Source organism: Echinops telfairi, unplaced genomic scaffold (genome assembly GCF_000313985.2).
Source record: "Echinops telfairi isolate 266 unplaced genomic scaffold, ASM31398v2 ScPeMD7_70;HRSCAF=299, whole genome shotgun sequence".
NCBI lineage: Eukaryota > Metazoa > Chordata > Mammalia > Afrosoricida > Tenrecidae > Echinops > Echinops telfairi.
This window is the reverse complement of record NW_022103968.1, coordinates 14388832-14402714: the sequence shown is the minus strand read 5'-3', so window position 1 is coordinate 14402714 and position 13883 is coordinate 14388832. Positions and strand designations below refer to the sequence as shown.

Here is a 13883-nt window from a genome sequence, read left to right as displayed (position 1 = left end):
GTCTAACAGAGACAGGCCACGTGGTACAGCGAGGCTGCAGCGGCACTGCGGGCAACAGCTGCTTAACAACCATCATGGAAGCGTCTCTGGATTTTCACCTGCAAAGGCTGTCTCCTGGCACACCTGATGTCCAAACTCTCACCAAACTCACTGCCATCAAAGCAGTGCTGACTCACAGCGATCCGCCTGTGGGTTTCTGAGACTGTAACTGTTTCCAGGAGTAGAAAGCCTGGTCTTTCTCCCTTGGAGCTGCTGGTGGTTTTGAACTGCTGACCCTGTGGATCGCAGCTAAGCGCATAACCCCTATGCCACCAGGGCTCCTTACTACCTAATGTCCCAGAGGTGTAAATGGATTGGTGGTGAGATGTGGGAGAGAGATAGAGCTCAAGAATGGCAGCAAGGTTTTTGCCCCAAGTCACGGGATTAATGGAGGTGCTATTTGCTGAATTTGTAGATACTGGCGAGAAAGAGCTGGTGTGGGGGGAGTGATCCAGTTTCAGTTTGGATCATGGTACCTTTGAGATAATTATCAGGCATCCAAGTGGAAATGTCAGGAAGGTATATTGATTTTGAGTTCATAATTCAAGAGGGGCTGTGGGATTGGGGATAGAAGTGTGATTGGGGAGAGCCCCGGGCACAGTGTGCTTGGTCAGGTTACAGAAGAACCTTTCCCCCTCAAAACCCCGGCTCCCCACAGCTTGTTACCAGTCCCTACAGTTACAGCATAAGAACCTCATTTATGCTCTTTGGATTATGAAACTACCGATAACCTGGGGAGAAGGCCGAATATTAAATCATGATGAGAAACCACTGTTACATGAATTAGTTTATTACATTCTTTCAGAACAGCTGAGATCTCCTTACTGTGAGGAGATGCTCAGACTGATGGAGGGGAGTTATGCGAGGGAAATTATGCCGAGGTATTGCCTGAGGGGCCAGGTTATGAAATGGTTCATTTTTTTCATGACCATATTTCATAAAAAGGCAGTGTTAGAATGGTCTTCAGTGGCGATATCAGTATTGGATTTTTTTAAATGGATGGGTAAGTCCGTGTATGTATAAAGTACTCTCTACAGCTACTTGGGTTTTAAATGAATAGTTTCTTAATCGACGCTTTAAATCTTTTCGATTGCAGAATGCAGAAAGCTGCAAATTAAAAAGATGGGATTCTGCTTAATATATTAGGTTGTATCCACAAAGGTGACCATTCTATCTAAAAGTGTGCTAATTTATGGAAAACTGTAGCTAGTCTTTAGAATTGGGCTGTAGACCATTCCTTTTAATAATTGCCCAAAGTCACACAAAATTTGTTGGTAACAAAGGTAGAGAGATGTGTGCCGCTTTTCCATCTCTGGTTGGAAAATTCAGTATTTTAGAGAGCAGTGGCGGTCAAAGAAATCTCGGGGATTCTGTTTTCTCGATGAAACGTCTTTTTACGAGGGGTTTGAAGCAACACACGTTCGTCTTCTCTCAGTTGCCGCTATCACAACCTACATCCGGAACAGCTGGGTTGGGCCGCACGCCAGGTGTTGGCGGGTCTGAGCGCGGTGCGGGGCCTCTAGAGGAGAATCTGCTTCCTGGTGGTGGTGGTGGTGGTGGTGGTGGTTTGGAACCTTGAACACAGACACAAGAGTGAGAGGGAGTGTGATAGTTACATAATCTGGTGTTAATTTGAGGATTAAGGGTGGAGGAGTGGAGTCTGGCTTGTCAATCGGGTTATAGCCAATGAGGCCTCTGTGGGGGCATGGCCTTCCCCTGAGGATTCTGGGAAAACTCTGGGATCTCCTCCTCGGAGGGGGAAGACACTTCTCTCTCACTCTGCTCACTCCCTTGGAGACTCACTACGGACAAGGCTGATTCCCTGCGAGACATCCCCGAGGAGAAGCCACATGGGCCTACCCTGATGCAGCCGCGTGGAGACCCCTGCCAGCGCTGAGATGCTGACAACGCCACTGGATTCACAAGACTTCCCACCCACTGGCCTGTGATCATTCTGCATGCCGCGTCATTGCATGTGATTTGTGAGTCTGAAGAGGACTTCATAGGTTGATATCAGACATATGGGCTAATATTGGGCTTATGGGCTGGACTGGGTTGTACAATTCCCCTTAATAGACAACTCTTTCTTATACACATATGAGGGTGCCAATGACTGTGTGTCTCTAGTCCACCGGAAGGACTAACATGGGAGGCCAGCTAGTTCCTTTTCTTCTCCTAGAACTCCAGCTCCTTTCTCGCCAGCCTGGGGCCATCTCGCTGTCCTACCCTGGGTGCGGTCACACTAACAGCCTGTTTGGATCAGCCCATAAACTCGCTGCATCTCAAAATCCTTAATTTCATCACATCTGCAGTGAGCCCTGGTGTCCTCGTGGGCTTTTCAGTGAGCTGCTAACCACAAGATTCTCAGCTTGAGCCCATCAGCTGCTGCATGGGAGAAAGATGAGGCTGCCTATTCCCATGCAGATTTGAAGTCCCAGAGACTCATGGGGGCAGCCCTCCCCTGTCCTGTCAGCTCACCATGAATTGGAATCCATTCCACAGCAGTGAGCTGTTCCAGGGAGCAGTCATAGATTGTCTGTCTGCTAAAACTTGTGTTTGAGGGGCTGGTCTGCTTTTCAATTTTACTTGTGAATACTGTCATTTCTAGTTTATTGAAGTTGCTAGACAAAAAAATATCCCAGTGCCCTTTACCCAGATTGATCTGTTGGTAACATTTTATCTTAATTTGCTTTATTATTTCTGATTCATAGGATTTCAAATACATCTGCATTGTATTTTGAAAAGAAGACGAGATATGTAATTCAACATTCATATCAAATAGATGTGTTGCTTACATAGGCCCATCTGGTCGGGTTTCTTTTGTTTAAGTTGAATTAGGGTTGGCAAAGTTTTCCTGTAAAGGAAAAGATTAGAAGATTGTAAATATTCTGTCAAATAAGAGGTACCATTTCAGATGTTGCAGGCCATCTAGAGCAGCGGTCCTCAGCCTTCCTCATGCTGCAACCCTTTCATACAGTTCCTCGTGTGGTGATGACTCCCCAACCATGAGATTATTTTTGTTGCTACTTCATAGCTGTCATTTTGCTACAGTTATGAATCGGGCGACCCCTGTGAAAGAGTCATTCGATCCCCAAAGGGGTCGCGACCCACAGGTTGAGAAAGAACGGCACATCTGGTGTGAGTGGGAAATGCTCCTCTCTGTGGGTGTGCGAAAGCGGCTGTTGAAGATACTCAAATACACCAGCATGACTGTATTCCACTCAAACTACATACATGCGTGTGCGTGCGCACACACACAGTTGTTGTTCGGGACTGTTGACTTGGCTTTGACTCACAGCACCCTGAGGACAACAGAATGAAGCACTGCCTGTGCTCACAGTCATTGCGATATGGGTGAGCTCCTGATTACAGCCGCCGGGTCAGTCCATCTTGTTGAAATGCTTCCCTTTCTTAACGACCCTTTCTACTCCCAGTTATGATGTTCTCCAGGGACTGGTCCCTCCGAAGTACACGAGACAGAGGCGTGCCGTCCTCGCTTCTACAGAGCATCCTGGCTGTCCTTCCAAGACGGATTTGCTAATTATGTGCTGCAGCCCTTGGCATTTCCAGTACTCTTTGCCAACACCACAGTCCCCGATGCAAATGCACCAATTCTTCGCTGGTCTTCCTTATTTGGTCCAACTCTTGCATGCACATGAGGCAGTTGGATGATGCTAAGAACAAAAAACCCTAACCTTTATTTTTGTAATTTTGTATTTGTTTAACAGTTTATAATGTATCAGTGTTTTCATTTGGATTGCCTTTAAAAAAAACTGAATGCCAGTATCAACCCTCAGGAGGCCAAAGGTGATTAACATTTTGTGCATGAAGACTTAGTAATGAGAGAGGTAAATGGACTTGCTCAAGGCCCTAATTCACACTGCCAGTAAGAGACAGACCTGGGAGCTGAGGATGTTCTTTTGCACAGTCACATTTGTAATTTAAATTAAAGCTAGAGTTTGAGATTGATGAAGTTATTCTTACGGATAGTGAGGTTTATTTGAATGTATTCCAGTGTGATTGAATATATGATTCTTCTGTCCCTACAGATACTTTATTTACTGTTAGTTAAAAATGTATATTCCAGGAAATTTATGTTTATGGATATGTGCATTAATAATAATAATAAGTAATAAGTGTAACTTTATATTTATTAATGAGCATCGTGTGATCACGTTCTCTTCATCCACACATTCTGTGTCTCTAATAGAAGGGTCTTGTCTAAGGGAGTGTGTTGTTTGGCTTTTTTTACAACTAGGTCCTGATTGTTCTCTGAATGTTCCTTCCACCGAGCCGTACTGGATTCTTCCCAACGTGAAGCCGTTCAGTCCGTCTGTCGGTCGGGCTTCGCATAAAGCGGTTTTACACGGGAAATTCATGTGGGTGATTGGAGGCTATACTTTCAACTACAGTTCTTTTCAGATGGTCTTGAAGTAAGTGGCATTTTCATATTTTCGCAGTCTTTTGTGGAGCTGAATTTTCTTCTTGATCACAAGGTCTCAGAAACGTCTTCCTTTATTGCTTGCTGTTCAGTTTTCCGTAACTCCTTTCTGACTTTGTTGTTTGCTACGTGGGACTTGCTTTGGAGTTGGAGTTCAACACGTCTAAAGTTAATTATTTGCCATTATGCACTTGGGGATTGTGTGTGTGTCTGTGTGTGTGTGTACATACACAGAGATTTCACAACCTCTGGAGGCTAACTCAAGGGAAGGTCAACCGTTCGAAACCACCAACTGCTCCAAGGGAGAAAGATGAGGCTTTCTTCTGTACAGAGCTGCATCCTGGACGCCCTCAGGGCGGCTCTCCCCGGCCTCAGGGGTTACAATGAGTACTAGTCGGCTAGATGGCCGTGCGTGTGGTTTTTGGCTCTGTCTGTATTGGGTATTATGAATTCTGCTTTTCTTTATTTTTTTTTAGAAAGAAATGTAATTCCCTACCTAGGAATACTTTTGGTTTGCCCTGTAAGCATTCATTTTCCTGAACTTTGACTTTGGATGTATTTTTAAGCATTTATTGGGAAAGTGGTACCAATATTTGGAATAGAGATCAATTAGTTGAGTTCTGAAGACAGAGAGCATGATTGTCAAGGGAACATGGAAGTCTGAAAAGTTTTTTTCTTTGCAAGTTGAGTTGTTCATTAAAAATCAAGTGACGAATGTTATTTGATAATCTCCCACATGTGAATATTTTCCATTCGAACCAGCTAGTGTAGTTGTGTTGTTGTTGTTGTTTTGGTCTGACAACTGGTTCCTTTGCTTATAGTTTTGTAAAGATTAGGATAAGGTTCTGGGAGTTGTCTTAAAAATCAGATTGGAAATAATTTGTTGCAGTTCTGAATATAGTTCTCTTCTGGAATACAGTTTAGTTGCAGGCGAGGATATTAAGACAACGTCAGCTCTATTTGAAGTCTCTTGCAGAAGTTAACTAGGGTGCAGATGCTATGTTTTACGACAGCAACGGGCTGTGAATGATCTGAAAGTCCTCTGTCAGTGTCTATTATGCTAGACTGTTTTACAGAACGTATACATGTTGGCATTAGTGGAAATGAGTATGTGTTGATGAGCTTAGATAACAATTTTTGAGCACTGAAACTATTTTCTGTGTGCTCCGAATCTATCAGCAGCCCAAACAAACGCCTCTGTGATGGTCGAGTTCGTGAGGAAGGACGAGCAATGACAACTAAATACACCAAGTGAATCAAGTGAATCTGTGCACATGCAGGCATGGGCCTGTGTGAGTGTGTGAGCATAAATCCCTATAACTCTCTAGAGATCTCTGCATAAGTGTATCGTGTAGCCATGGTACATGGGTGATAGATGAGCTGGAGAGGCGGGTACTCTACGCAAGCCAGAGTGCCAAACGAGGGGCTTTTTATTTGAAATGCAGTGATCAAGGTTGCCTGCATGGAAAAGGTTAGAACTAAGGAACGATTTAGAGATGGGAGGGGTGCTGGCAATCATCCAGAGGCTGAGGGAGATAAAGGCCTGAAGGGAGGAGCAACCTCTAGTGCTTGAGGCTCAACAGAGACCCCGGGAACCGGCATGCAGGACAAGAGACGGAGGAGACGGGGTGGAGAGAGCTGGGATGGAGACGGCGGGGCCGGCCACCGTCGAGGTTTGAGGCCTCATGGGAAGGTTTCGAGCATGCTGTGATTTGGATTTTCAAGGAGTCTCCACGGCTGCTCGGTTGAGGATAAAACCGGGGGGAGAACAGGAGCACAGAGGTAAATTCGGATGAGGCTAATATGTTGTAGCCAGACGAGAGGATCAAGGCCTAGGCCAGAGGCATGTTCCCCCGAGAAACTTGAGAGGAAGAAAAGGCAGCAAAGGAAACGCAAAAGGATGACTACCTGAGTCTGGTGGTGCCTTGAGGGCAAGGGACAAGAGTGTGTAAGGAGGGGTGGATTCACGGCGCTCAGTGCGAGTGATTAACCAGATCAAGTAAAGTGAGGATTGAAATAGCCATAGCTTTAGCTCGAGGATGTCGACTGTGACCAGAGCAGGTTCTCTGGAGCAGTCAGGTTCAAGGTCTGACTAGAGTGTGTTTCATAGAGAGTGCATCGACTGGGGCTAATACAGAAATGGGGCAGACACTTAAGAGGGCCCAAGGTCAAGAGGAGTTTTCCTCTTCTTCCTCTTCCTCTCCTTGTTGTTCTTCCTCCTCGTGGGGAAGCTGGCACCATATTTGTATTCCTAAGGAATGATCTAGCATGACAAAAACTGGTGATATCAGAAAGGGATGGGAGAGCTGTGTTCTAGGATCTAGTGCAGAAGGAACACAAGGAGTCCCGTTAGAGCAAAGGTCAGCCAACCCTAGACTAGGGTCCCAGTGTCCAGGAGCTAAGAATGGCATTGAATTTCTTTCCGGGTTTTGTAAAAAATGAGCAAAGAAGAATACGGGAGATTATTGTGGCCTGCAGTGGCCAAACTATTGGCGTCTCGTTCTTTGCAGAAATAGTTTACTGATCCCTGGTGACTTCAGGTCATTCACTGGAAACCAATGTGCTGGATGTAGATACTCATGAGATGGGTAGATGTCGTGGTGAGAATCGGTAGAATATTTACCGGTTAGTTATATTTCTTCGTTTGTGTGATGCCTATCTGTCATACAGCTGCAAAGCAGGTTATTAAACGTAATGCAGAAAACAATTTTTGGCATCCCTTACTTTTTGTTTTGCAAGGGTAGCTGTCTTGTCTTTCCAGATGAAGTGGAGGCGGCAAGGGGAAGGGGGCTTCATGAGAGTGAGGGTCTTAACTTAGACCAGTCCCACTCATTAGTTGACTGGGCGCTCTCTCTCGTGTGTTTCTTGGCACATGAGGAAATTTGAGTGTTAAATAGGATGGTAAGCAAACTGGGATTCTGGTAGATAAGCACTCGGATCTTCTGCTTTCATACGCATGCGTTTAGAGCAGCGAGACAAATACCAGCTTCTCCTTTATATTCTGTATCCCAACAGTCCTTTATTTAAAAAGTGCCTTATGTACTATACTCTGGGATTCACTTTGCAAAATCTTAAAAGAATTATCAGACAACGAGCCCTATTTGTGTACCAGAAATATGTGCTCATTACTCTCTTGAGTGCTAAGCATAGTGGGTTGTGTTGGGCTATTAACCACAAGGTCACCTGTTTAAACCCACGAGCTGCTTCTCCAGAGAAAGATGAGACTGGTGGCTCTCATGAAGATTTAGTCTCGGAAACTAGAAGAAGCATTCTCCTCTGTCCTGTACGGCACTATGAGTTGGCATCAGCTTGCTGGCAGAGGGTTTGAGTTAGTTTAGTTTGGGAGCTAACTGTGAAAATACAGGTGTGTAAAATATGCAAAAGAAATGGCTGTTGTAATAATGGAGAGAATTTTCATCTCTTTTCCAAGAAGAAAAAATAGACTCTTTTATTTATTGGTTTAAAACTGAAGAACAGCTCTTTGTCGCTTAAGTTAACCAGTTGGTCTCAATAGTTAAAGGTGATTGAACCAATTAATTCCATCAGAAAATCTTAGTCAGTTTAATGCATGCTATGCGTGTAAGTCATTGAACAAGATGAGGTGCATCTTGAATGCATCTTGATGAAAACTTACCAATAGAGAACATGGAATTATGAGCTTATTATTTATAATTGTATTACAGTTGTATTAGTTGTAATTGCACCAATGACTAATTGGATACAAGTTTGAGAAAAATGCATGCAAATTCAAAAAATAAACAAAACCCAAACCGAAAATGAATCTTAGTTTGTGACGTTCTCTTTCTTGCTTGCTTTTAGTTACAATTTAGAGAGCAGCCTATGGAACGTAGGAACCCTATCCAGGGGACCTGTCCAGAGATACGGACACTCGCTTGCTTTACATCAGGTAAGACCACTGATAAAATTAATACGTTTATGTACTGTAGGATTCATGAAGTCACCGTGTCATTAGAATATTTTGAGTCAAGAATTACTCGTGTATTTCCTGATTAGTATTAAACCTTTAAAATCAGATTCTTATGCATTTTCTGTGCATATTTAAAACAATTTGGAAGGCACAAGAACAGTATAAAGAATAAAATTAAAATGACCCATGGTGTTTGCCTCTTTTTAAAAAATTTCATGGACGTGTTTTAAAGAGAAAATAGAATTGAAAAAAGTTTTTAAAAATCATTTTATTGGGAGCTCTTACAGATATAATAATCCAGAGTTCAATCACATCAAGCAGTATTGCACAATTGCTACTACGATCAGTTTCAAAACATGTTCTTTCTTTTTGAACTCCTTTATATCAGCTCCCCATCATCCCCTCCCTCCTCCACGCCATCCCCCAGGAACCCTTATTGTGATTACTTTTTTCCCCTATATATTTTTTGGCCATACCTTACATGATCCAGTATATCCATTCACACCCATTCTGTTGTTTGATCCCATCGAGTGTAGAATACATTCATCAATGCTATCAGCTCCCTATCCCCCCTTCCCCTCCCTTGTCCCTTACCCCCAGGGAGCCATTACTCCTGTTACTGTTTCTGAAGGGCTATCTCTCTTGGCTCGCTTTCTCTCCTTATGTGTACGTTGGTGTGTTTATAAATAATATTTATGTGCTGTCTGTCTTCTTTTAGTTATACTTTTAATTTTTTGCGTTCTTTTCATTTTTGTAATAGCTTTATTGAGATATAATTCATCTGCTAGACCGTGGGTTTGCTCAGAGTGTCGGCATTCAGAGTAATGTGGACCCTAACCAAAATCTGCTTCAGAAGATTATTATCACCCCCACGGAAGCCATGTACATTTCAGCTGTCACATACACCTCCCTCTCATCACCGTACCTAAGCAGTTGATAATCTACTTTTTGTCTGTATTGATTTTTATATTCTGTATATTCACACAAACAGAATCATGTAATATGCAGACTTCTGCGACGGACTTCTTTTACTTAGCGTTCTGTTTTCAAAGTTTATTCATGTTGTAGCATGCATCAGAGGAGCCCTGGTGGTGCAGCGGTTATGCATTGGGCTGCTAACCACAAGGTCAGCAGTTCAAAACCACCAGCTGCTCTGCGGGAGAAAGATGAGTCTTTCTCCTCCTATAAAGAATTAGTCTTAGAAACCCACGGGGCAGCTCTACTCTGTTCCAAAGGGTCCCCATAAATCGGCATTGACTGCAAGGCAGTTTGGTTTTTGGTTTTGGTAGCATATGGAAGTACTTGCTTCCATTTTATGGCTGAATAATACTCTGCTGTATGGGGAGAGTATGGACACAACCAGTGGTTTATTGGATTATTGATCAAATGATGGGCCTTTGGTTGTTTTTACCTGTTGCCTATTATGAATTATGAAGCTCCGGACATTCATGTTGCACAAGCTTTTGTGTGGATGTGTGTTTTCATTTCTTGGGTCTACACACCCAAGGAGTGGAATTTCTAGATCAAATGGTAACTCTGTATCTAACTTTTTAAAAGAAATTGCCAAAGTGATTTCTAATGCGGCTGCATCATTTCACCCTCTCCCCAGTGGTGTCTGAGAGTTCTCATCCACACCAATATCTGTTACCATAGGACGCTTTGACTGCAGCCATCAGTAGGTACCAAGTGCCGCTTGGTTTTGTAGGTACCTAAGGATTGATGATGTTGAGCATCGTTTCAGGTGCTTCTTAGCCATTTGTGCATCTTCTCTGGAAAAATGTCTGTTCAGATCCTTGGCCCATTTTTAAATTGGGGTATTAGACTCTAACTGAGTTGCATGATGAAAAAAATATATATTCTGATACAAGTCCCTTACCAGATGTAGGGATTTGCAAACCTTTTAAAAAATTTTGCCAATTCTAAGGATTCTCATCTCACTTCCTTGATTTCACCTTTTATTTATTTATTTTTGATCACATCCTTTCAAGCACAAAAGACATTTAAAAAATTGATGAAGTGGATATATATTTTCATTTTGTTGTCTTAAGAAATCCATTGCCAAATTCAAGGTAACATTTTCCAGAGTTTTATACTTTTGGCTGTTGGGGGAATTAGGTTTTTGATCTTCACTTGTAAATGCTGTGTAGTAAGGGTCTTATAATTCATCTGTTCACCTGGACTCTCCAGTTCTCCTTGCACCATGTGTTGAAAGGACGGGTCTTTCCTTATTCAGCGGTCTTGGCTTTCTTGCAGAAAATCTGCCAACCATACTACACGGACTTCTATCTGGCCTCTCACGTTAGTGCCCATTGATCTGGATGCCTAACCTTAGGCCAGTAACTGTCTTGATCGCTTTCGCTTGGTGGTCATTTTTGAAGTAGAAAATTGTGAGTCCTTCAACTTTATTTGTGTTGTGCCTAAAATTCTTATTCTTTTTGATGTTATATAGTTGGAATTGCTTTTTATCTTTCATGTTTAGCTTGTTCATTAGAAGTCTATAGAAATACAATTGAATTATGTATATTGATCTTATGTTCTGCAGCCTTGCTGAACTTGTTTATTAATTCTTATTTTTCAATGACTGATTTCTTAAGATTTTCTGTGTAAACAATCATGTCGACCTTGAATAGAGATGTTTTGCTTCTTTATTTCCCAGCTAGGTGCCTTTCATTAACAATTTTTTTTTTTTTTGGTGGCTAGAACCTGTAGTATGATGTTGAGGAGAATCATAAGGGACACCCTTATCTTGTTTTGATCCCAGGGAGAGACATCCTGATCCCAGGGGAAAGCATCTAAACTTTCGCCATTTACTACGATGTTAACCTAGTTCTACTCAGACGACCTCTCTCAGTTCAGGAATGTTCCCTTCTGTTCTCAATTGACCTAGTGCTGGTTGGTATTACCTATGCATCATTTATTCAGTCACATGCGATTGAAATCATTGGGGTGACTCACAGATAGTAGTACAGAGCTTTAAAAGGAGCCCCGCGGCTGTGGGAGTTAGGTACGTGAGGCTGCTAGTCCCGAGGCCGGTGGTTCTTACAGAGCCCAGGAAATGGTCATTCAAATGTGTGGCACATGAGCACAGGTGTGCTTTACCTTTCATGGCAGGCATGGGTAAAACGATTAAATCTGAGTAGCAGAAAGCCATACAGATAGATAGTTAATTCCCATGCAGCAACAAGCACTCAGCCCATGCAAAGACTGAAGAGACAGACTCTGTGTCATGCTAACCAGCAACTCAGCTGTGGTTTTTCAGTGGCATTTGAAGAGAATATTAGTCTTGATTGTAGAACTGCCTCAATCTTTAATTTCAAGTACCTAAATAGAATATTTTATTTTTATTCTTCCAATATTAGCTCAGTGTTCCCTTCCTACAGATATGTAAACATTTGGTTATTTGCTATGTATTGTAAATGTTTTAAATAACATCTCTTAAAGTAACTTCATATAAACATGGCTTTTTTTTTTGTTTTTTTTGCCTTGTGTTGGAAGGTAAATGTATTCATTAAACATACTCATGTGTTTCAAACTGACTCTTAACATATAAAAAATAATACCTCCTGCATGTTATGAGCAATTACTAAATTTTAAGGCTTGCTGTTTTGTGTATCAATATACGTATTTTACTTTTCAGGAAAACATCTTTATGTACGGAGGCAGAATTGGAACCAGTGATGGCAATGTTTCAGATGAACTCTGGGTTTTCAACATCCCCAGCCAGTCATGGAGTACAAAAACGCCCACTGTCCTTGGCCATGGCCAGCAGTATGCCGTGGAGGGCCACTCGGCACATATTATGGAGCTGGACAGCAGGGATGTCGTCATGATCATCATATTTGGATATTCTTCAATCTATGGTTACACAAGCAGCGTACAAGAGTATCATATCTGTGAGTTACTTTAACACTGTAGTCGATTACATACTCTTCATTCACTGAAAATATTTTTATCCTGAATGAAACTTCTCACACAAATTTCGTCAAAACGGTGAAGGATTCGAGGTCCGAGTTGTAAGCCGAGAATGCATAACTGTCAGTGTACGCCATTTGTTTTTGTATTAGATTTTGTCCTGTAATCTCATCTTCCTTGCCAAATTAGGGGAAATGAATTCTAAACAAAGGTAAGTCAAAAGTATTACAAAACACCACCAAAGCATTGGACAGATGGTGGGCTGCCGGAAGAACCGGCACATGTGTCTTGGAAGAAGTATCGCCTCAGCGGCAAGGATGGCGAGACTTTGTCTCACGTACTCAGGACTGTTGTCAGGAGAAGGACATCATGCTCGGGAAGTAGAGGGGCAGCGAAAAAGAGGCAGGCCCAGGACAAGATGGATCGATTCAGTGGCTGCATAAAAACCATTGTGAGGATGATGCAGGACAGGGCAGTGTTCCGTCCAGTGGCACACCGCGTGGCTGTAGCTGGCACAGACTGGCCGGCACCTGACAAGAACCGGTCAAAAAGCGTGGTTGCTAAGTGTGCTAGTTCCCACACGGACAGGTTTATTCCAGACGAAACGTGTGGAGACATGTCTCTGCCACCAGTGGGTGGCTTCAGACACGTTCTCTCCTTACGACACTTGTCTTAGGGGTTATGGGATGGGCTGCTCACCACAAGGTCAGTAGTTTGAAACCACCAGCCACTTCTCGGGAGAAAGATGAGATTTTCTACTCTTGCAGAGTCTAGGATACTTCCGCTCTCCCTTGTCCTGTGGGGTTGCCATGCGTCTGAATGAACTTGATGACACTAGTGAGTAGTCCCATTAGTGTCCCCTAAAATTAAAAAATAAAAGTCCAATCAAAACAGTGCCTTCTGAGGGCATCTCCTGGCGCTGACATCCCGGGCAGAGAGGTCCGCTCGGGAGGTCATGGTGCCTGTTGTTTGGAAGCCCATACCAAAGGGGTCATTGTGAGAGATTTTCTGGAAGGAAAGGAGCTTACTAGAAAGAGGCTTAAATAAAATTGAAAACTGCATTGGTGAGAGAGAGGAAAATGAGAAGTCCAGGAAAGTTACGCTGAAGAATTTCCCCCCTAGAACATTGCCATAGCTGCTTGTTCTTAGTCTCAAGGGTAGCAGGGCCTGTCCTGCCAGGATTTCATTGGCAAACCATATTGCATCCATCCTCCAGCCCTGCCCTTGTCACTCTGTTCCCAAGACTCAACCTTTACAAGGGACACACGGTTTGAGGATGTCCCCACTGCCATTTTGACGCGGTTCCTTGGGGGAAGGGTTACGGAGATGGAAAAATCACTTTCGGAAGTGTATGAACTTAGATGGAGGCATTGTCCAGAAACCACGGCTTTGATTTTTTTGTTTAATCAAGCTTCCTATGTAGCGATACTTTGTGGCTCACATTTTTCTAAGACTTGAGACTGCTTTCAAATTTCAGTAGATGGTGCTGTTTCTCCGGATTTTACCTATGAACCCAAAGCTGAAATTGACCCAACTTCTTCGCAGTGTGTGCCATGTTGCAGG

The 13883-nt window shown here is 43.0% G+C and overlaps 1 protein-coding gene across 1 annotated transcript in view; it reads left to right on the top strand.

The window, feature by feature from the left end:
- Positions 1 to 13883, top strand: part of ATRNL1 (attractin like 1) — a gene marked incomplete at its 5' end in the record, with an annotated part of 662506 nt that overhangs the window by 54754 nt on the left and 593869 nt on the right. Inside the window, 3 exons of the mRNA XM_004700917.2 lie at positions 4298 to 4472; positions 8300 to 8387; positions 12046 to 12301. Of these exons, the coding sequence (XP_004700974.2) occupies positions 4298 to 4472; positions 8300 to 8387; positions 12046 to 12301 (519 nt within the window). The remainder of the gene's footprint in view (positions 1 to 4297; positions 4473 to 8299; positions 8388 to 12045; positions 12302 to 13883) is intronic.